This window comes from Panthera onca, chromosome B1, assembly GCF_046562875.1.
Source record: "Panthera onca isolate mPanOnc1 chromosome B1, mPanOnc1 haplotype 2, whole genome shotgun sequence".
Taxonomy (NCBI): domain Eukaryota; kingdom Metazoa; phylum Chordata; class Mammalia; order Carnivora; family Felidae; genus Panthera; species Panthera onca.
In genome coordinates, this window is record NC_138342.1 from 187,550,088 (window position 1) to 187,574,281 (window position 24,194).

General features: G+C 43.6%; 1 protein-coding gene across 1 annotated transcript in view; it reads left to right on the forward strand.

Moving 5' to 3' along the window:
* Positions 1 to 15,905: 15,905 nt before the first annotated feature.
* Positions 15,906 to 24,194, forward strand: part of MTNR1A (melatonin receptor 1A) — a 39,588-nt gene continuing 31,299 nt past the window's right edge. The window contains exon 1 of the mRNA XM_078445100.2: positions 15,906 to 16,131. Coding sequence (XP_078301226.2) covers positions 15,906 to 16,131 — 226 coding nt within the window. The remainder of the gene's footprint in view (positions 16,132 to 24,194) is intronic.

The window sequence follows — 24,194 nt, forward strand, 5'->3', positions numbered from 1 at the left end:
GCAACGGACTTGGGACGCCGGGCTGTGTCACTGTCCCGTCACGAGTCACCCATGAAAGCATCTGCGTGCAGGGAGCTCCGCTGACCGAGTCCCCTTCCCCGGGCAGGCAGCCCACGCCGCTCACGGCCATTGCCAATGCTGTTTTGGTTTGTGCGCGGAACCCTCGCGGACACGATCGTGCTTTCTGGGTTACGCGTGTTCTGACTTCCTGACATTTCTCACACGTGCTCCGCAAATACTCGCTCGGAGGGTTCCGACTTAGACCAACGGGGCGGAGGCCCCTAGGGAGGTGTTTACGCTGGGGTCCTGGCCCTGCCGAGAGAAGCTCCCATTCAGTGCCACCCCGAGTGTGTGCTGAGCCCATCACCGCCTCCACAAAGACTCCGTTGTGTTCACCAGCAGGAAAATTTCTAATGACCACTGGCTACGGGGAATTTTGCTTGCGTCTGCTTGTTTACACCCATTTTATCATTTTATTTGAGGATAGCGGGCAATATTCAAATATTTACCCTTGACCGGAGCACCTTCTCCCTAGAGGACAGCAAATAACTAACAGGTGCTTTAAGGTACTTAGCTCTTAGGTTCAGTAATTTTTTCAAAGCGTGGCAAGTAAGTTTGAGAGAAACAAACGGAGGCAGTTTCTCACCGTAACTTGCAGACCAAATCCCTCTCCACCACTCTGCACTGACGGCCCGAGTTGCCGTTCTTCCGCATCGACCTCATTGCCTTCCCGGCACATCCGATAATGGGCTCCCGCTCTTGTTCCAGTGGCACCTCACCCATCTCTTCTGCCTAAGTCCTTATATATTCCTGCAATTTGGAGAAAAGTAGCCTCGATTTTTTATTTTTATTTTTTAAGTTGTATCCATCTTTATACTTCATCTACTAGAAGTATTATAATACACACCTTGGAACTTGATCATGAATTCACTGGGATTTTTCTATGTTCTCGTCTTGCCCACCAAAGACCCCAGAAACAGCCTACGGTCCCCAGCCTGTATCCCCTGGGGTCAGCAGGTGAGGCCTCTGAGTCAGAAGGCAGATTTCCATCAGAAATCATGGGGTAAAAACAAAAACAAAAACAAAAACGTGGTGGTTATTTTATAACCACCACCGTGATAAATAGTCACGTTACTACTTTTGTCACACATATTTATACATGCCGCCATGAAAACTTTGACTATCCCTGATATTTCTTATATATAATGAATATAATAAATATATGATAAACTATATGCTTCTGCCAGCAAAATTTCACCTGTATTAGTATGAAAATGAGAGCTTGCAAATTACACAAAGTAATGGCAAAAAATTATTTAATGGTATACTTAGCTCATGAAATTAGGATACACGTACATTTAGTGCAAGTATATATACCCTAAATAAAATGTCAACTCTTCTGTTGTTTTACATCTTCCAGAACACCTAACTGTAATGGTTTTCTTATAACAGGCAAGCAGATAAAATCCATATTAACTAATCTATTAAAATGCAACACAAAAATTCTCTGAGTGAAAAAATACACTTCCTCCTTCTTGCCATTGACCAGAGAAATACGGAGAAAATGTCTCATGACTTGAGGGTGACAAATGCATTAAAAACCCATTAGTCTGACAAATAGCCATTTTTTTCTGATAAATTAGAAGTTTCCAAATATGATGAAAGGCATAATTTCATGGAAATTATGTTATCTTAAGGCCACCAGGCAATCATTGATTCACTGACTCTCTCATTTTATTCAACAAATAACTGTCGGTGTCTTCTGAACACCAGACACCGCGTGCGGTCCTGGGGTGCGACCAAGAACAAGCCACCAGCCTGGCTCCACGGTCCTGCGGTGGGATTCCAGCAAGAAACCAGGTACGGTAGGGCTTGTGGTAATAGGACAGAGGAGACGCAGTGAACGGCGGGAGTGCAAAGGAGGAAAGCATAACCAACACGTGGGGACTAGCCTCTCGGGAGGATCAGAGCGAGTCCCGAAAAGGGTGTAGAAGGGGTGTTCCATTCAGAAGGCACACGTGGGAAACAGGGCGAAGGGGATAACACGATGAGGAACCAGAGAAAGTTCATGGGTTGGAGAGTGGACCAGGTGTACTGGCTGAAAGGATGGTTAGGAAGGTCAAGGCCGGAAAGGCCAAGCGAGGGAAGCCTCGGAAAACTTGGCTGGATTCCAAGGAGCGGTGGGCGTGATTGAAGGGTGGCCACTCCAGTCTGAGTGAGACCCTGACTTTGGGGCTGCTGTGAGTGTTCTCCTCACGGGTGTGGTTTCGGACACTGCTCGCTTTCTGACGGGGCAGTCAGAGTCTGAGGATCCCTGCTCTGGCTCATTCCTTCCAGAGATTTCTCATTCTGTGCCTATTCGTGGTTCTCCAGCTTCCCTTGCCTCATCCCCAGCCAGAAAGACTGGGGGGTTTTCCATATGCACCCCCACTATGTGGGAGAGAGACGGCCATCTGTGCCATTAGATTTATCTGTTCATTGCGTGAGTTTATGAAAGACCCAATTATAGGAGGTTTAGGTTTTCTTTTTTTATTAAAATGTTTATTTTTGAGAGAGCATGTGCACACAAGTGGGGGGCGGTGGTAGGCAGAGAGCGAGAGGGAGACAGAGAGCGAGTGGGGAAGGGGCAGAGGGAGAGAGGGAGACACAGAATCCGAAGCGGGCTTCGGGCTCTGAGCTGTCAGCGCAGAGCCTGACGCGGGGCTCGAACCCACGAACCACGAGATCATGACCTCAACCGAAGTCGGATACTCAGCTGACTGAGCCACCAAGGTGCCCCGAGGGTTAGGTTTTAAATACCACAAACAATGCTGGGACAAACAACCCCATGCCCATTCACATCTGAACATGTGTCCAATTATTTTCTAACAGTGCCATTACTGGGTCAAAGGGTATGCAGTTTTAAGACTTATAGGTAGTGCACAGGAATGCTTTTCCTCACATTTTAGTATTGTTTTGATCACACTTAGTACTAGTGATTTCTTGTACTGTTTTCAAAAGTGATAGCTGGAATGGCAACTGCCCATACTTCTGATTTTTGTTTTCTAAAACAGAGGTTGCAGGGCGCCTGGGTGGCTCAGTCGGTTAAGCGTCCGACTTCAACTCAGGTCACGATCTCACGGTCCGTGAGTTCGAGCCCCGCGTCGGGCTCTGGGCTGATGGCTCGGAGCCTGGAGTCTGCTTCCGATTTGGTGTCTCCCTCTCTCTCTCTCTGCCCCTCGCCCGTTCCTGCTCTGTCTCTTTCTCAAAAATAAATAAATGTTAAAAAAAATTTTAATAAAAAAAAACAGAGGTTGCATATATATTTTTAGTTTTTAATTCTTTAATTATGTCCTTTAAATATATGTCTATCATTTTTCTTTTTTGAAAAAATTCTGTATATAATCAAGGCCATTAATCCTTTGATATGTTGCAAACCATCTCCATGGTCTATCTAGCTTTTACTTATTTATGGCATTTTTTTTTTTTAAATATAAGAACTTTTAACCTTCTTGCAGACAAATCTGTCATGACTGAGAAACACTACCGTAGCTCAGTAACGAGGGTCGATGCTTTGGAATCAAAGAGGTGAAATGACAAATTCTGCTTCTACCCCTTATTAGCTGCATGCCTTTGGTGCACCACTTGACCTTTCCGAGCCATTCATGTATGTTTCTCATACATAAAATACTAGAAATGCCCCAGCTTTTAGGACCCCTAGCAGATTGTGGAAGGTAACGCACGAAGGATATTTTTACGAGAGCTGGACCACGATAGTGTGCAGCCAATGGTCGCTACTACTGTTCTTTCTATGGTTATGAGTATTTTCTGTCTTCTCTTGTTTTCCACGTCAGAGAGTTCTTCTCACCAAGGTTACATAAACATGTATCTACATTTTTTACTTACATTTTTAAAAAATTTTTTATTGTTTATTTATTTTTGAGAGAGAGAGAGAGAGAGAGAGAGAGACAGCATGAGTGGGGGAAGGGCAGAGAGGGAGGGAGACACAGAATCCGAAGCAGGCTCCAGGCTCCGAGCTGTCAGCCCAGAGCCCGACGCGGGGCTCGAACTCACAAACCGCGAGATCGTGACCTGAGCCGAAGTCAGATGCCCAACCGACTGAGCCACCCAGGCGCCCCTAGTTTTTACTTACATTTTCTTACAATGAATCTTTGTTTTCATAATATAATCCTCCCCCACTGATGTGAAATGTTAACTTCATCAAACCTATGTCTTACGTGATCTTCAATTATCGACAACGCTCATACTCTTTCAGTTATTGTGACTTTTAATGTACATTTTAACATTGGCAACTCACACCCTCTCCCACTCATTCAAATCCTTTTTTGCTACACTTTGTTTCAAGGAATTTCGTCATTTTTAAAAATCTCTATTGGTCTAAATTTTGTTGGCTGGCAAAAAGCGTAAGGGACATTCGTTTTCAAGATGTCAGTCCAGGAACACTATGTCTTTCCCTTTGTGTTTTCTTTCATGAGTCTTAGCAAAGTTTTGAGGTTTTTAAAAGAATTTTACACACTGGCCTGCATACTGCTGATTAAGCCAGTTCCCAGTAATTTTACATGGATTGCTGTTATATATCAGATCTTCTATTCTGGGTACTATTTCATTTTTCCTGTCATTTAACAAAGTACATACACTCCTATCGTCTGCAAATGTTGAGTTTTACTTTTTTCTCTTTTTAATCTCATTTCATCATCAGAACCATCCAGTACAATGCTAAATAGGCATGTTATTAGCAGGCACTCCCTCTTCTGCTCAACTTAGAGGAAAATTACTATTTCTCTTTTAAGTCTACGATAGACATTATTTTGAAATATCCTTTATGGTGTCCATTCTCGTTAAAGTTTATGGAAACTTTACCAAATTGGGAATGAACAGGGAATTTTTAAATACCATTTTAGCCTGTGTTAAGATAATCATGTAGTTTATCTCCTTTGATTTATCAGTATGGTAACTTATATTAACATATTTCAATACTCTACACACCCTACGTTTCTGCAATTAACCCCATTTGGTCGTAATAAATTATTTTTGTAAATCCTTATTTACTTCCAGCATATAATGAGCTTAGAAGCCACCGCTCTGTTCTAACATCAAGTAAAAACCTATAAAAGATGGAAAATCAGCAACTCTACCTGGTTCCTGCTGCCCCCAAAATTCGAGAGACGGGCAGCTATAGAGAATCGCAACTTAGCGGAGCAGAAGCCCACAGGCTGGAACAGGAAGATGTGACCCGCAGTGTCATTACTAGAGACTTGGTGTGGACAAGCCTGAGAGTTCAGAACTACAGAAGGACTCAATTACAGAGGCCTCCGCACTTATGTGAGCTTACCTCCGGGAGTCCTTTCAGCTCTTCACGGGAGTATCTCTGTGCTTCCCTACTGATGCCAGCAGGATGAGGGGGGAAAAAATGTTTCAAAACATGCCAAAGCTTTCTGTTCTTCTTAACAAGGCCCACCCTCGGGAGAATCGGTTTAACCAGAACCTAAACTGCTGGGGTTTTACCAAAGCCTCATTTCCTGGGGGGGGGGGGGGGGGGGGGGGGAAGAGAAATACCCAATTCCAGCTAGCTCTAGACTTCCATGTGGCAGAAAGGAAATACACATCCTCAATCCCTTCCAGCCATTCTGTCCCACCAAAGGTTGGGGAAGTGAGAACCACTGGTGAAGTTCACAGTCCAGGGGCACAGCGTCACTAACAGTCCTAATCAGAAGACTACAGAATACTCCCCCTTCCCCCACCCCTTACCACTTTTTACTAAAGGCCCATTTACCATTTCTCTCTAGTGGATAAAATAGAGCATCCTTTTCTCTAGTGGATAAAATAGAGCATGTCCACCTTTGAACAGAAAATCACAAGGCATACTAAAAGGCAAATCCAGTCTGAAGAGAAGAAGCATCAGAAACAGAGTTAGAGATAGTAGGAATGTTGGAATTATCATATCGGAAATTTTTTAAAACTATGATTAATATGCTAAGAGATTTTAATGGAAAAAGTAGGCAACATGTAGGAACACATGGCTAAGGTGGGCAGAGAGATGGATATTCTAAGAAAGAAAAGAAAAGAAATGCTAGAGACCAAAAACACTAAGAAACGAAGAATGTCTTTGATGCAATCATTAGATTGGTCATGGCTAAGGAAAGAATCTCGGAGTTTGAGGATATGACAAGAGGAAATTCTAAAATGGAAAAGCAAAGAGAAGAAATATTCTTGAAAAAAAAAGCCCCAAAATGTCCAAGAACTGTAAGATACCTACAGAAATTATAACATATATGTAATAAGAATATCAGAAAGGGAAGACAGACAGAAAGAAACAGAAACAATATTTGAAACAATAATGACTGAGAGTTTTCCCCAAATGAATGTCAAACACCAAACTACAGATCCAGGAAACTTGGAGATCAGCGAGCAGAATAAATGCATCAAAACTCACACAAACGCCCTCCCCACCCTAAGCAACAACCAACCAACCACCCCCCCTCCGACATCTAGGCATATTACATTCAAAATGCAGAAAATTAAGAATAAGGGGAAAAAAAAGTCAGAGGGGAAAAAAATGCTTTGCATATAGTTGAGCAAATGTAACAATTACATCTGACTTCTTAGAAACCATATAAGCAAAAAGAGAGTGGAGGGAAATATTGAAAGTGTTGAGAGAAAAAAAACCCCACCAACCTAGAATTCAGTACCCTGAAATATTATCCTTCAAAAGCAAAAGCAAAATAAAGACTTTCTCGAAAAAAGGCTGAGGGAATTTATTGCCAGTAGACCTGCCTTACAAGATATGTTAAAAGACATTCTTTAGAGAGAAGGAAAATATAGGTCAGAAACTTGGATCTACATAAAGAAAGGAAGGGTATTCAAGAATGAGTAAGGTAAAATAACTTAGTTTTCTTATTCTTAATTGATCTAACATTACAGTGTGCTCAAAATTGGAAGAGCAACAATGTATTTGATTATGTATGCTGTATACACATATATACTTTTGTATGCTTATGTCTAAGTGAAATGAACGACAATAATGATACCAACGATGACAGGGAGAAATTAGAAATATTTTGTTATTATGAAGTATTTGTGCCACCCATGAAGTCGTTTTATGTTATTTGAAAGTGGACCTGGATTCATTACAAATGTACGTTACAAACTCTACAACAACCACTAAAAAAAGTTAAAAAATAAGAATTGGGGTGCCCAGGGGGCTCAGTCAGTTAAGCACCTGACCTCAGCTTAGGTCACGATCTCACAGTCTGTGAGTTCGAGCCCCGTGTCGGGCTCTGTGCTGACAGCTCGGAGCCTGGAGCCTCCTTTGGATTCTATGTTTCCCTCTCTCCCTGCCCCAACCCTGCTCATGATCTGTCTCTCTCTCACTCTCTCTCTCAAAAATGAATAAATGTTTAAAAAATTAAAAACAAAAGAATTGATATGCTAAGAAAGGAGAAAATAGAGTCATATGAAACGTTCAACTAAAACAAAAGAGTGGATGACAAAGATAGGAACATAGAAATGCAAAAAATGGAAAACTATACTGACCATGGTAGATATTAATCCGACTGTATCAATAATCACCTTGAACATATACGGTCTAAATATGCCACTTAAAAGAGATTGCCAGAAGGGATCAAAAAATAATACCCAATTAATTATAAGTTGTCTAAAACAATGCTCACATTAAATATAAGGACAGATATAGATCAAAATTAAAGGGAAGAAGAAAGATGTATCACGCTAAGACTAATCAAAAGGGAACGGGAGTAGTTACATTAATTTTAGACAGAGTTGGCATCAGAGTTTGGAGGGATAGGGAGGGGCATTACATAACGATAGAGGGCTCATTTGTCCACATATGCCCCTAACAACACAACCTCAAAATACATGAGGCATAAACTGATCAAACTAGAGAAATAGATGCATCTACTATTTAGGCAGATACTTTAACATTTTTTCTATCAGAAAGGGACAGATCCAGCATGCAGAAAATCAGGACATGTTTGAAGTTCAGAGCATGATGAGTCAACGAGATGTAATTAACATCTAAAGACATCCAACAAGAGCACGTTACATATTCTTCTCAAGGTCACAGGGAATGCTTACCTAGACAGACCACATTCTGGGTCATAAGACCACATTCTGGGTCATTAAATACACCTCAAGAAATTGAAAAGAATAGGAATCATGCAATATCTGTTTTCAGACCAGACATCAATGACAGAAAGATAGCTGGAAAATCTCCAAATACTTGGAGATTAAACAGATAAACAACACAGAAGCCAAAAAAGAAATCTCAAGAGCAATTGCAAAATAATTTTAAATGAAACCAAAAATACTTATCAAAATTTGTGGAATACACTGAAAGCAGTGCTTAGAGGGAAATTTATAGCATATATGTGGGATAAATCCCACGTAGACAAGCCTGGTTCAACACTAGAAAATCAACATAATCTGACACTTCAATAAGCTAAAAAAGAAAAATCACACGATCGTATCAGTAGATGCAGAAACAGAATCTGACAAAATCCAATGCCCATTAATGATAACAACTGTCTGTAAACTGTGAATAGAGGGAACGTGCTCTACTTGATAAAGAACATTTACCAAAAATCTACAGCGAACGTTATACCTAAAGGTACAAAAGCAGACGTTTTTCCACTGTGATCAGAAACAATGCAAGGATGCGACCTCTTATTACTTCCTTTCACCTACTGGAAATTCTAGTTAATTCAATTCAGACAAGAAAAGGAAATAAAAGGCATACGCATCGGGAAGGAAGACATAAAACTGTACAGATGACACCATCGTCTAGGTAGAAAACCCAAAAGAACACACACGAATGCCTGGAGCTAATAAGCTGTTATGGCAAGGTGGCAGAATATGAGGTTAATGTACAAAGTCAATTGCTTCCCTGTATACCAGTAGTGAACAAGCGAAGTTTGAAATAGCAACCCACCCCATATAAACCCAGGAAACCTGGTTTATTTGATTGGAAGTCTAATACAGCAGGGGATTTAATCCCAAATGGAAGGGCCCTGCCAGGTCATATTACATACTCCCCTGCAATAAAATTAGGACATTCCTCACGGACTCCTCCATCAAGAATTAAACCTGTACCTCCCTCGCAGGAAACCAATGAGCAAACTAATGCGCCTTTTTATTCCTGTGGTGAGCCTGTGGCGTAGCCAGATTCTCGCACAGGGAGACAGGACGCCGAGGCTTTTTGTCCAGGAAGCAACTTTACTTGTGCCGGCATGGGCTCAGTGGGCTAAGACCCCCCCACCCCCATAAGGCTGAGCCCCGAGCAGAGCGGGGTGGAGCCTTTTAGGAAATTTCTACTTCTCTGTCTCCCATATTTGGTGACACATCTAGCCTGAATGGACACAGTCCAAGCAAGTTACAGTGTCGGGTCAGAGCTGTGCATACGTGTCTAGGAGTTGACTGGGCCATGTTGCACGTCGCCTTCCTTTGTACTGAGAAGAATTCCACCAGATTCCTTAGGGAGGGGCTCCACCACAGTGCAAGACCTTGAATTTCTCTTCAAATGACAATAAAGAACATGAGGAGGGGCGCCTGGGTGGCTCAGTTGGTTAAGTGTCTGACTTCGGCTCAGGTCATGATCTCGCGGTTTGTGAGTTCGAGCCGCGGGTAGGGCTCTGTGCTGACAGCTCAGAGCCTGGAGCCTGCTTCGGATTCTGTGTCTTCCTCTCTCTCTCTGCTCCTCCCCCACTTGCACTCTGTCTCAAAAATAAACATTTAAAAAAAACCACCTTTATAAAGGACATGAGGAAAATTCTGATTAACTCTGAAAGATTATCTATTTAGGCTTCTCTTTCTCATCATATTAACTTTATTTGGTTGTCTTTTCTGGTGTCCCCCTGCCTGTTGCCAAGACTCCTTCACCTCCATAACTTCTAGCTGACAGATGATCCTTTCTACTCAAGGAGGTTCACATATGTTGTCTACCTTTGACTGGCTGCCTCTGCCTGTGGTAACTCCTATATATATAAAGTCCCCAACTGACCAATGTTGACCCATAGGTAGGGACATCGCTATGTCCCTATCTAGCAAGAAGAGGTTACAGAAGAGAAGACCTTCCACCCTCAGCAACCTTAAAGATTTAAGGGTCAAAATTGTTCAGGGGGAAATAATGTGGGAAACAAAGGCAGAAGGAAATGGCAGAGAAAATTAAATTTCCTTATAACCTGCAGCTCATTGACAAATACTTGAGGCAGGCAGAGTAAAACGTTTCTCCAGGAACTCCTTACTGTCTTAACATCAATGCTTTGCTAGAGGGAAAAACAACCTTAGCTTGACAAGAGCAAGGCCTCCAGTCTTCTTTAGCACCTGAAAATCCCTTTGGAAACTTCCCCTTGCCTTTACCTCCCACAACTCCCAAGTATATAATCAGTCTCTTCTCATGGTCCCAGGGCAGCTCTTCCTGCCCATAGGTCCCGTCCCCATGCTTTAATAAAACCACCTTTTTGCACCAAAACAATGACAACAAAAAACAAAGCCAACAAACAAAAACAAAACAAACATCACCATTCCATGATCACCCCTTAAAATGAAATACTTAGGTATAAATCTAACAAAATATGTACAAGATCTACATGAGAAAAATTGTAAAATTCTGATGAAAGCTCTCGAGGAGAACTTGAAAAATGGGAGACATAGCCTGTGTTCATACATTAGAAAACGTAATATTGTCAAGATGTCAGTTTCCCACCTTTACCTCTAGATGAAATGCAATGTGAATTAAATTCCCAGCAAGCTTTTTGTGTCTTTGGACACACCGATTCTAACATTTATATGGAGAGGCACAAAGAACAGCCAGCTGAGTATTAATAGAGAAGAACGAAGTCAGAAGAATGACACTACCTGCCTTCAAGACTTACTATAGAGCTACGGTAATCAAGAGAGTATGGGATTGTGAAAGAGTAGACATAGATCAATGGAACAGAATAGAGATCGCACAAACAGACTCACAAATAGAGTCAACTGACCCTGAAAAAGAGCAAAGGCAGTACAGTTGGTGGAAGTTTTGGGGTGATGGTGGGGTGGTTCGGAGCTGATGGCCAAGAAAGAATTCTTGAAGACGTCTTTGGTGCAAAAAGGTGATTTTATTAAAGCACGGGGACAGCTCTTCATGGGCAGGAAGAGCTGCACTGGGCTTGTGAAGACTGACTGGTTACATACTGTGGAATTGGGGAGGTAAAGACAAAAGCGAAGCCTCCAGAGGGACTTGGATATGCTAAAGAGGACTCTTAAGATACCTGAGGCCTTGCTTTTGTCAAGCTAAGGTTGCTTTCCCTCTCGAAAGACATTAACATCAGGAAAGAAGGGGGTTCCTGGAGAAACATTCTACTCTGGATTTGCCTCAAGTATTTGTCATGAGGCTGCAGGTTACAAGGAAATTTAATTTTACCTGCCATTTCCTTCTTGCCTTTGTTCCCCACCTCACTATGGAGGGGAGGGTGATACTAGGGGCCCCAGGACACGGAGTCTGCAGGTTTTTAGAGGTTAGGCTATTGATCAGATTGCCTTTTTCTTGTCATTTACTGAGATATTTGTAAATATCTCTATCAGTTCAACCATTTGTTTTGTGTCCTTTCCTTTGTCCTTGGGCAGCCAGGAGCACCTGAGGAATGTCACACATATCCTGCCTGTGGGGTGGGTAATGCCGGCTTGGGCTTGGCCCTCAGCTTGCCTCAAGGCCCCTCATCACAGTGTCTTTTCAACAAACGGTACGGAAACAACTGGACATCCATGTGCACATCTACACGCAGACTTTCTGCCTTTCACAAAATTAACTCAGATGGGTCACAGACCAAGTGTGAAATGCAAAACTCTAAAACTTCTGGAACACAATGCTGAGAACACCTAATGATCTTGGATGTGGAGAAGACTTTTTGGATACAACACCAAAGACATTATCCATAAAAGAAATAATTGGTCGGCTAGACCTCGTTAAAATTACAAACTTCTGCTTTGTGAACAACCACATGAAGAGATAAGCCACAGGATGGAAGAAAATATTTACTTTTAATTCCCTTGCCTTTGGGGATGTGTCAAGTAAGAGATTGCTACGGCAAGGGAATTAAAAGCAAAAATGAACTACTGGGACCTTATGAAGATAAAAAGCTTCTGCACAGCAAAGGAAACAACCAACAAAACTAAAAGGCAACCAACAGAATGGGAAAAGATCTTTGCAAATGACATATCGGACAAAGGGCTAGTATCCAAAATCTATAAAGAGCTCACCAAACTCCACACCCGAAAAACAAATAACCCAGTGAAGAAATGGGCAGAAAACATGAATAGACACTTCTCTAAAGAAGACATCCGGATGGCCAACATGCACATGAAAAGATGCTCAACGTCCCTCCTCATCAGGGAAATACAAATCAAAACCACACTCAGATATCACCTCACGTCAGTCAGAGTGGCCAAAATGAACAAATCAGGAGACTATAGATGCTGGAGAGGATGTGGAGAAACGGGAACCCTCTTGCACTGTTGGTGGGAATGCAAACTGGTGCAGCCACTCTGGAAAACAGTGTGGAGGTTCCTCAGAAAATTAAAAATAGACCTACCCTATGACCCAGCAATAGCACTGCTAGGAATTTACCCAAGGGATACAGGAGTACTGATGCATAGGGGCACTTGGACCCCAATGTTTATAGCAGCACTCTCAACAATAGCCAAATTATGGAAAGAGCCTAAATGTCCATCAACTGATGAATGGATAAAGAAATTGTGGTTTGTATACACAATGGAGTACTACGTGGCAATGAGAAAGAATGAAATCTGGCCCTTTGTAGCAACGTGGATGGAACTGGAGAGTGTGATGCTAAGTGAAATAAGCCATACAGAGAAAGAGAGATACCATATGTTTTCACTCTTATGTGGATCCTGAGAAACGTAACAGAAACCCATGGGGGAGGGGAAGGGGGAAAAAAAAAAGAGGTTCGAGTGGGAGAGAGCCAAAGCCTAAGAAACTCTTAAAAACTGAGAACAAACTGAGGGTTGATGGGGGGTGGGAGGGAGGGGAGGGTGGGTGGTGGGTATTGAGGAGGGCACCTTTTGGGATGAGCACTGGATGTTGTATGGAAACCAATTTGACAATAAATTTCATATATTGAAAAAAAATAAAAAAAAAAAAAGAAAAAAAAATAAAATATTTACAAAAGACACATCAGATAAAGGGCTGTTATCTAAAATACAAGAAGAATACTTAAAACAGTGTGGGGCACCTGGGGGGCTCAGTCAGTTGAGCGTCTCTTGATTTTGGCTCAGGTCATGATCTCTTGGTTCATGGGATCAAGCCCTACATTGGGCTCCATGCTGACAGTGTAAAAAGCCTGCTTGGGATTCTCTCTCGCTCTCTGTTCCTATCCTGCTTTCTCTCTCTAAATAAAAATAAATAAACTTAAAAAAAAAAAAGATTTTGTTAAAAAAAAAAAAACAGTGAGGAAAACAATAATGCAATTTAAAAAACGGGCGAAAGACCTGAACAGACACCTCACCAAAGAAGACATTCAGACGAGGAAGCATATGAAAAGACTTTCAACATCCTATGTCTCTAGGGAACTGCAATTAAAACGAGGAGATAACATTACAGACCTGCTAGGATGGTCCAAATCTGGAACACTGAGGATACCAAATGCTGATGAGGATTTGGAGCAACAGGAACTCTCGCTCATTGCTGGCGGGGGGGGGGGGGGGGGGGGATGTAAAATGGTCCAGCCACTTGGAAGACAATTTGGTGGACTGTTATAAAACTAAACATACTCTTAAGATACACTCCAGCAATGGTGCTCCTTGGCATTTACCCAAAGGAGCTAAAAACCTATGTCCACCCAAAAATCTGCACGTGGATGTTTATAGCAGCTTTATTCACAACAGCCACAACTTGGGAAGCAATGGAGATGCCCTTTGTTAGGCGAATGGTTATATAAGTAAACTGTGGGACATCCAGACAATGGAATAGTATTCTGCACTACAAAGAATGAGCTGTTAAGCAATGAAAAGGCATTGAAGAAACCCAAAAGCAGATTACTGAGTGAAGCCAACCAACCTGGCCAGGTGACACAACATACGATACCAAACTACGGGACATTCTGAAAGCGGCAAAAACTAAAGACACTAAAAAGATCAGTGGTTTTGAGGGAAGAGAACAGGGAGTGAAAAAGAGGCCGAGCACAGAGGATTCGTAGGCAGTGGACGCAAACAATGGTAGATGCGTGTCATTATCCAATCGTCCAAACCCACAAAATGTCCACCACCAAGAATGAACCCTACTGTCAACTGTGACTTCGGACAACGATGAGTCAGTGTGGGTTCACAGATTGCAATAAATGTATCACGGTGATGTGGGCTGTAGCCAGTAGGGACGCTGTGCATCTGAGACGATGGGGGTATCTGGGAAATCTCTGTACTTTGAATTCTGCTGTATGTCGAAAACTGTTCTAAAAACTAACATTTATTGGGATGCCTGGGGGGCTCAGCTGGTAGAGCATCTGACTCTTGATCTCAGGGTCGTCCGTTCAAGCCCCACATCTGGCAAGGAGCCTACTTAAAAATTTAAATTAATTAAAAACCTCTATTACTCAACTTATTTAATGTGCCTATTAATTTCTAAGTTCCTTCCTTAATGCTGCCCTTCCTGCACGTCACTTCTGTAGCTCACAAATGCCCCATAGCACACACACCCTGCCATTTGGAGGGTAAGGGCTGTGTTTTGAGCCAAGTCTGTAAATTACTTCCTGAACAAGTACATTCATGAACGCCATGGAATTGATTGGAACCTAGGACTTTGCAGATTGCCTGGACACCTTCCATGGCCAAGTGAAGTTATTTGCTTTTAAGTCTTATTTATTTTTTCAAGAGACAGAGAGAGCGAGCGAGCACGCACGAAGGGGGGAGGGCAGAGAGACAGGGGACAGAGAATCCCTCGCAGGCTTGGAGCTGTCCGCACAGAGCCAGATGTGGGGCTTGAATTCACAAACCAGGAGGTCGTGACCCGAGCCGATGTCGAGTCCACGCTTAACCAACTGAGCCACCCAGGCGCCCCGAGTGAAGCTCTTGTTAAAAGCTCGAGGGTGAGTATGTGCCAAACCTAATCTTGGACGTCTACAGGGAGAGAGCACACGGCTAGGATCGGTACCACTCCTGGAAGAAGTCAGCTGGAGAAAAAGCGGCTGCCGAAGCAAGACTGCGGCTACTCTGAAACCATTCAGTCCGCTGACGTTTGAAATCGAAACGAAAAGTGCACACTTGCTTTGAATCAGCCCTCCCGGTGGAATCTTCCCGCCATTTCAAGGGGCCATTTCCAGGGTCCGGATTCTCCACCGGGGGCAGCAACCAGAGGCACGCACGGAGGTTGAGGCTGAGAACTTGGAATTTTTAAATTGGAAAAGTTATTTTTATTTTTAATTGAAGGAGACAGAGTTGACCTACTGAACCTTTACAGTGTTCAAGAAAGATCAAAATAAAAGTAGCTTTGTGGGGGGGAAGATTATGAAAATTCTGGCTTGCCTTTGCAGTACGGGGGGCGGAGGAGCTGGGGAAGATGATTTCTGTTCCATGAATGGTGCAACACTTGAGAAAGTTCCTTGACTTTTTTCCACCTGTGGCTTCGTGGGGCGCGCTGCCAGGCTGGAGCTCGGGCGGCCCGGCGCAGGCAGCCCGCACGGGGGCGCTGTGGCCACGGGCTGAGCCCCGGGGACCGAGGAGCCTCCGGGCGGCTGCCCTGTGTCCCCGGGCTGCAGGTGGCGGGGAAGCGGCGGAGCGGGCAGGGCGGCCGCGGGGGAGCGCTCGGGATGGGGCGTAGGTAGACGCGGGCAGGGCCCAGAGGAGCCCTGAGCCGCGCGGGCCGGGTGGCACCGCGCCGCGCTCCGAGGGCAGGCGCGATGGCAGGGTCGTGGGGCGCCCCGGGCGGGACCCTGAAGGGCAACGGCAGCGCGCTGCTCAACGCCTCGCAGCGGGCGCCCGGCGGCGGGGAGGGGGCGCGGCCGCGACCCTCCTGGCTGGCCTGCACGCTCGCCTTCACCCTCATCTTCACCATCGTGGTGGACGTCCTGGGCAACCTCCTGGTTATCCTGTCCGTGTATCGGAACAAGAAGCTGCGAAACGCAGGTAGGGGCTCCGGGGCGGGGGGCCCGGCCGCCCCCCAACCTTCACCCGACAGCCGCCTCCCCTCCTTCCTGGCCACTTTCCGGAACGCAGCCCCCCGGCCCCAGCTGTCCATTAGCTTTTTCTAAAAAAGTGCGTTTTTTTCTTACAAACTGGGGGCTTAATTTTTCCCCAAAGGGACAGAAGCCTGTCACTTTACTTTTCCTTTAACCTGCATATGTAAGTTTTCTCTTTTCTCTCTCTCTATCCCCTCCCCTTCAAGAAAACAGGGAGTCTGAAGTCCCCAAGGGGGTAGAAAACTCGACCAGAGTCAGATCCTCTTTATTTTAGGGGAAACCCCCACCGTACGTTTTTCGGTTTCGGAGCTTTTACTGGATTGAGAGACTGCAGAAAGTTCCTCAAGAAGTCCTTGCCAATCAGATCAATGAGTTTACCAATTGTTCCTCCCAACTTTGTTAAAATAGGAGAAAATATAAAAGCTGGTGAAATGATAATGCCATTATTTTAGTTTTGTTGTCAGGAGTAGTTTTCAGTTTTGGGCACGCAATTGACAAAGACTCATGAAGGCTCCTAAATGAGGTTATTACTCCTCCAAGTTAGAATGTAAACTTGTTGCCATTTTAAAAGAAATTGTTACAGAAAAGAGTATATTTACATATAATCTACTACCTAAAGCTAATTTTGTGTTTGAGTTTAACTTGCTTTATGGTCCAAGCAATGAACTGAAATTGGTTTATCTTGGGTGGGAGACCATGGATGGCCTTGCATAGGACAGGGGGTGTTCAGATCTTTTAAGTGATGAGGTACTTAGCTCTTTAGCTGGAGGCTGACTTTCTGGAGGTGGGGGTGGGGAGGGGAAAGAACCTTGCACTTACTTACATGTTTGTCAAAAAGCAGTATTTTTTGTTCTAATAAGGTAGTAGGTCACACTCTAATTTTCTTTAGCTGCCCTCTGGGAGGGCCCCCTTTTTCTCTATAATGCTTGCGACAGTGAATGGTTTAAGCTCAGTCAGGTAAGCATCCGACCCTTGATGTCAGCTCAGGTCATGATCTCCTGGTTCGTGAGTTCGAGCCCCACGTGGGGCTCTTTGCTGGCAGCACAGAACCTGCTTCAGATCCTCTGTCCCTCTTGCTTTCTACCTCCCACCCCCCTCCCTGCTCACATTCTCTGAAAAAAAAAAAAAAATCTTTTTTAGAAAAAGAATTAACTTGATTATCACCTGCTAACACAAAGTGAATTTGAGTTAGTCCATTGAATAACCTCATTTCACATACGATTGGGCTTAAACTAGAGGAATTCTGCCTTCAAGAAGAGGCTCTTTGAAGAAAACATAGGCAGTAAGCTCCTTGGCATCGGTCTTGGTGATGATTTTTTGAATCTGACACCAAAAGGAGGAGGAACAAAAGCAAAAATAAAGAGCTGGGATTACATCAGACTAAAAAGCTTCTGCACAGGAAAGGAAACTATCAACAAAATGAAAAGGCAACCTGGTGACTGGGAGAGACTATTGGCGATCCATGTTAGATAAGGGGCTAATACTTAAAATATTATATACGATATATATAATATATATACGATATATATAATATATATGGAATGTATATACGGAATATATAATACGATATATATAACATATACGGAAATCACACACCTCAGCAGCAAAAAAGTAATCTGATTTAAAAACAGGCAGAAGGTCTGAATAGACAGTTTTTTCAAAGATGACATCCAGATGGTCAACAAACACGCGAAAGGATGCTCAACGTAACCCATCAGGGAAATGCAAATCAAAACCATAATGAGGTATCGCTCCACCCCCATCAAATGGCTATTATCAAAAGGAAGAGATAACAAGGGCTGGTGAGGATGTGGAGAAAAGGCAACCCTGTGCACTGTTGTAAATTGTTAGGATGCAAATCGGGGCAGCCACTGTGGAACAGTATGGAGGTTCCTCAAAAAATTACAAATAGGGGCACCTGGGTGGCTCAGTTGCCTAAGCGTTCCACTTCAGCTCAGGTCATGATCTCACCGTTTGTGCGTTTGAGCCCCACCTCTGCCTGGTAGTGCAGAGCCTGCTTGGGATTCTCGCTCTCTCCTCGCTCTGTGCCCCTCCCCCACTCACACTTTCTCTCACTCTCAAAATAAATAAATAAACCTTAAAAAATGAAAAATAGAACAACCGGATGATCCGGCAGTTCCGTGCCAAGCAAAAACAAAAATGCTAACTCAGAAAGATACCGGCACCCCCGTGTTCGCTGGGGGATTGTTTGCAATAGCCGAGATATGGAAACAACTTTTGTGTCCATCAACAATGAATGGAGAAAGATGTACTATATATATACATACATATATGAACACATATATATACATACACATGCATACATATGTACAGAAGTTACACACACACACACACACACACACAAATGAAATCTTGCCATTTGTGACAACATGGATAGACCTTCAGTGCATTATGCTATCTGAAATAAGTCAGAGAAAAGACCAGTACCATATAGTCTCTCTTAAATGTGAAATCTAAAAACACAAACAAGGACACCTGGGTGGCTCAGTTGGTTAAGTCCGACTTCGGCTCAGGTCACGATCTCACAGTTCATGGGTTCAAGCCCCATGTGGGGGCTCTGTGCTGACAGCTCAGAGCTTGGAGCCTGCTTCAGATTCTGTGTCTCCTTCTCTCTCTGCCTCTCCTCTGCTCACACACTGTCACGTTCTCTCTCTCTCAAAAAGAAGCATTAAAAAATTTTTAAAAATTTTTATTAGAAAAAATCTTAAAAAAAAAATTACCTGTCATCCCCAGGAGCAAAGCAGTGGGGGAAGCCTGCTTTCTCATCATGGCTGATTTCTTGCCAGTCTCCACTGTTCCCTCTATTTCTGGGATCTGGGGGGTGCTGGCTCTGCTTATAGTAGGTTAATCTGCTTCGCAGCCTCCTCATTGTGTTAGTGATTGCTTTAATTTCTTGGATTAGGATTTGATAACTGGACTTTTGCTCTGACCCGTTCCATGCATTCCTGTCTCCTTGCAAAAACAGACACAAAAGAGGCTCCTTCCCTCCTAGCAATAAAAGCAGTTTTCTGTGGGCCAGACACAGTTCTGAAAGCCACGTAAACTGAATCCTTGGGGAAGCCCTGTAGTAGGGTGCTACCCTTAGCCTCCTCACAGGGGAGGAACTGAGGACACAGATTGGTCGTGTGCACTTCTAGGCACACTGTGGAGCAGGGTATCGAACCCACAGAGCTTGTCCCCAGAGCTCATTCTGCCTTGCTGATAGCAACTATTACGTCATTGGGGACGTTGGGGTCTTGCAAGAACTTTCATTTTAAAAAACATTCACATGCCTGAAACAATTCAGCTTCTTCTGTTTTGTGAAAAATAGTTGTACAAAGGGTGCCTTCCACACTACTTTGTATTTTGTATTCAATAGCAAGTTTTCAGTAAGGCCGCCTAGGGCACACTGCATTTCTGTGGCTAGCCGGGAGACCCGTTGTGAGCTTTCATTTGCAAAGCTTTAGACCTGTCATATTTTTATAATTGGGATTTTGTTTCTTCACTTGTACCACTGCTGCAATTCTAACCATTTGAGGCTTTCTAGAATGGTTGGTAATTTTGAAACAGAGAGAGAGAGCGCTGAGTCCAATGAGTTATAGGATGCTTATCAAAAGTTCTCATGATTGTTCAATTCTCCCATTTCAGTTAAATTATTGTGTTGGTATTAATGAGATAAGACTCAAAGAAGAGAACAGAAGAAATGAGGTAAGGAAATAAGAAAACTAAGGCATCTGCAGCTTTGACGTTTCCTTTGGAAATCTGGTATAATGGCGGGCTTAATTTACGCCCCTCCCTCGCCTAAGAGGGTATGTTGACAGGTGACTTCCCCGAGAAGAAGTTTAAAATGTTTCACAGCCGTATCTCAGGGGCACTGGTCAGTCGGAGCGGACACGGGCTCCAAAAGCCCACCAGGCTCTTAGCTGCTGGGGTGCAGCTCTCTCCTGTCCAAACTGTGAGACTAGAGTTGGTACCACCACGTTCCATCTTCTGAGTCAATTTCACAGCCTAGTAATGGGAAGAGTCCTGCCCTGGGACACTAGGATTAGGATCGTTGCTCTCTACTTTGTGATCTGAGACATCAGGTAAGTTATCCAAGCCTCACCGTCCCCATTTGTCAAGTACAGAAAACCTCTCATCTCTTAGCCTCACACAATTGTTGCAGTTACCTAGTGAGACCATGCGTATGGGAGAGGACACATCGCATGTGGAAAATGATGCATACTTTTAAAAGGACGAAGTAGGTAATGTTATGTGTTCTTTTTTTCTAGGTATAGCTAACGAGGGTGTATTAAAAACTCTTAAGTCTTTTTTGTTAAAACTTGTTAAAAACCATGCACTCTAAACTTACAATTTGTATACTTTCCTCTATGTATATTATGCTTTAAAAAAACTTTTACTAGGGGCGCCTGGGTGGCTCAGTCGGTTAAGCGGCCGACTTCGGCTCAGGTCACGATCTCGCAGTCCGTGAGTTCGAGCCCCGCGTCGGGCTCTGTGCTGACAGCTCGGAGCCTGGAGCCTGTTTCAGATTCTGTGTCTCCCTCTCTCTGACCCTCCCTCGTTCGTGCTCTGTCTCTCTGTCTCAAAAATAAATAAACGTTAAAAAAAATTTTTTTTTTAAATTTTTACTAAAAAAAAATAAAGCAAAAGTCTAGTATCTTGCCTATTGAAAATTCAGTGATCTGGCAATGAACCGATCTAGAATAGAGCCAGTAAATGGAAAGAAGCAAATAACAGACACGCCCTGATTGCTGATTTGTTCTTAGAATTTTTTACTAAGTCTATTTATTTTGAGAGAGAGGGAGAGAAAGGGCAGAGAGTGAGGGACAGAGAGAATCCCAAGCAGGTCCACACCATGAGCACAGAGCCTGATGCAGGGCTTGAACTCACGAACCATGAGATCACGATCTGAGCTGAAATTAAGAGTCAGACATTTGACTGACTGAGCCACCCAGGCGCCCCTGATTTGTTCTTACAGCACCGTAGAGCGCTGAGGCTCGTGTCCAGATTATAAGCCATAAATTAGGAGGATGACTGACACATTTAAAGGAACAACACACGTGGCCAACAGCACGGGTTGAAACTGACTCATTAACAACAGGTCTGAAAAACTGAAAAGCACAATCTCTGGAGGGAATGTTGTGAAGAAGAACTCTGCTCACCATTAATTCCTCCTGAAACAGCAGGTGTATTCTGTTTAAGAAGACAGCACCATACTATTTTAGAAAGATACCTGCCTATAGCAGTTTACTATTATTTTTAAATCTGGTACGCAGTGGGGTAAACTGTCAGTATCATAAAAAGAAACAAATTAAAAAGTTCCCAGAATGACTGTAAGACTAGATCATCATCAGCACTGTGTTCTCTGCTGGAGTGTAACTCCTGTTAGGTACAAGACCGAACGCACTGGTTTCTTTCAGGCCTGTATTGTCTCTATCCTTGCGTTTCTACTCAGAGAAGCTGCAAACCTTGGATGCCCCAGGGCTGTTTTTAAGATTCTTACAGTCTTAGGCAGGCATGCCTACTTAAAAAATACTATTTTGAGGGGCGCCTGGGTGGCTCAGTCAGTTAAGTGTCTTACTTCGGCTCAGGTCATGATCTCACAGCTTGTGAGTTCAAGCCCCGCATCGGGCTCTGTGCTGACAGCTGAGAGCCTGGAGCCTGCTTCAGATTCTGTCTCTTTCTCTCTCTGCCCCTCCCCACCTAAAATACACATTAAATTAAAAAAAAAACCCACTATTTTGAAGTCAAGGCATAACACAGACAATAAAGTACACAAAACATAAATACGCAGCTTAATATATTTTTCCTTATGTATACACACATGACTGTCACTTTTGGAAATGAAATAAGGGTGTTGAGAGATGGCAGTATTATTATTATTCACAGCTTGAACTAGAACTTATGCCAAGTCTAAGTACTGGAAACCGCCAACGTGAATGTTTTCTCTTTTACCATCCACAAACAATTGGTTGCCTGTATTGAACTTGACTCTTTGTTTGTATCCTTTGCTCAGATAAGGAAAGCTGAGGCTCACTGCCTCCCCCAGTGCCCTTGGCCACCCTCACCATCAGTTCACCAGTATTCCTGGCTAGGTCCCATTGAATGTGTTCACAGCTACCTTGATTGAGCCTTTGACCACTCTGTTCACTGTATCCCTGGCTGTCATTTTCTCTTTGCTCTCTTTCCTTCTCTTCCTTCGCTTTCTCTTTTCTTCTCCACCATGGTTTCTGACTCTGTTCTTCAATATCTTTTAATCACCATCATTAGGTTTGATCTCTTCAAAGAGGTCACATGTGCATCTGTTTCCTAATTGTGTCCTGCATCAGAAAAAAAGATAGTCCTGAACTTACAAATGTATCATATTCTAGAAGTTCTCTTACAAATGCCTTAAAAGAAAAGTTCATCTATATTTTGGCTTCTGTGCTACCCTGCAAAATAATTCAAAGGAGTAATATGTCTGAAATAAAACTCAGAATATCTGGGTCACCTGCCATTCATGAGCTCCTGAGGGCAATCCGCCTTGTTCTAAGTTCTGACTCGCTTGGGATCCTGTGAGAATGGGGACAGGTGGTATGGAAGGGGCATATGGAAGCTTCCCTTATTAACTCAAATGTCAGGAGAAAGTTCAGGGGCAAGGCATGATGATAGAGGTGGATTTGTCATCACATATGGGGTGCAAACAAGTATATGCATGTGCTTATAGTCAAGTACTCCTGTGTTGGGGACAAACCTGTCACCGGATCCTACAGGGAAGTGTGGGAGGAGCCTGTAAAGAGAACTGATCTAGAACCTGGATTCCAGGTCTTCTTTACTGAATGGATCTGCGATTACAGATAAATCACCATCTCCCCGGACTGTTTTCACATCAGCAAAATGATGGGGTGGGACAAAATCTGAGTCTTTCTGCTTCTAGTATCCTTTTTCGTATGGTGATTAAACTCACTGTGAAGTTGGACATTCTAATGTTATGAGATTGACTAGCAATAAGAATTGTGGGTGCAGGGCTCCTGGGTGGCTCAGTCGGTTGAGCATTTGACTTTGGCTCAGGTTATGATCTCACGGTTCATGAGTTCGAGCCCCACATGGGGCTGGCTGCTCTCAGCATGGAGCCCGCTTTGGATCCTCTGTCCCCCTCTCTCTCTGCCCCTCCCATGCTCGCTCTCTCAAAAATAATAAACATTACAAAAAATTAAAAAAAGAATTGTGAGTGCAATGTTATGTACACATACAGTGATAACAGGCATCGCAGACCTAGGAAACGGTGTTATGATGAACGTATGTCTCACTTGTCCTAAACTGTCTAGGTGATTCGTCTCCTATCTGCTAAAAAATATCTCAGCAGAACATCTAGTTTCCCTATTTACCAAGAAATGCTCCCAAGGTTTAGACATTTCCCAAGTAGTTCTCCCTTCTTGGCAGAGAACGAAGTAACCGACTACACAGAGACAATAGGTTGGATCCCTGGGATTTATGCAGGTTCTTGTGAATTTGGGTGGGATGCGCTGGGGACACTTATGATGAACTGACCCACGGGGTATGGGCGGGAACAGTCCCCCTGGGGGAGCTTTCTGGCCTCTGGTTGGACCACCTGGACTGGCTCTTCTAGGCCTGTAGTGACCCCTTCAAAAATGTAACCACTTAGGAGGAACAGGCTAGGTTGGCAGCCAGCCTGGCCGCTTGTTGGTGACAACACACGTCTAAAGAACGGGGGGGTTCACGTGAGTGAGCACGTCACTCTTAGGTGTTCAAAGATGGAAGGAAGATAGAAGGAAGATAGATAGGTGTTCAAAGATAGAAGGAAGCCCTTCACCGTGTTACAGAATAAAGAATCAGTCAATCTCTCCTGCAAAATCAGTTTGGGATGTCTCTACTGGGGTCCTGAAGGTGGCTAGTTTCATAGTTTACTGGTGATTTAAAAACCAGTGTTCTGTGGGATCTTTAAAGCCTAAAACATCAAACAAAATATCCGTTTATGAACCAAATGCCCCAATCCCACAATAAAAATAA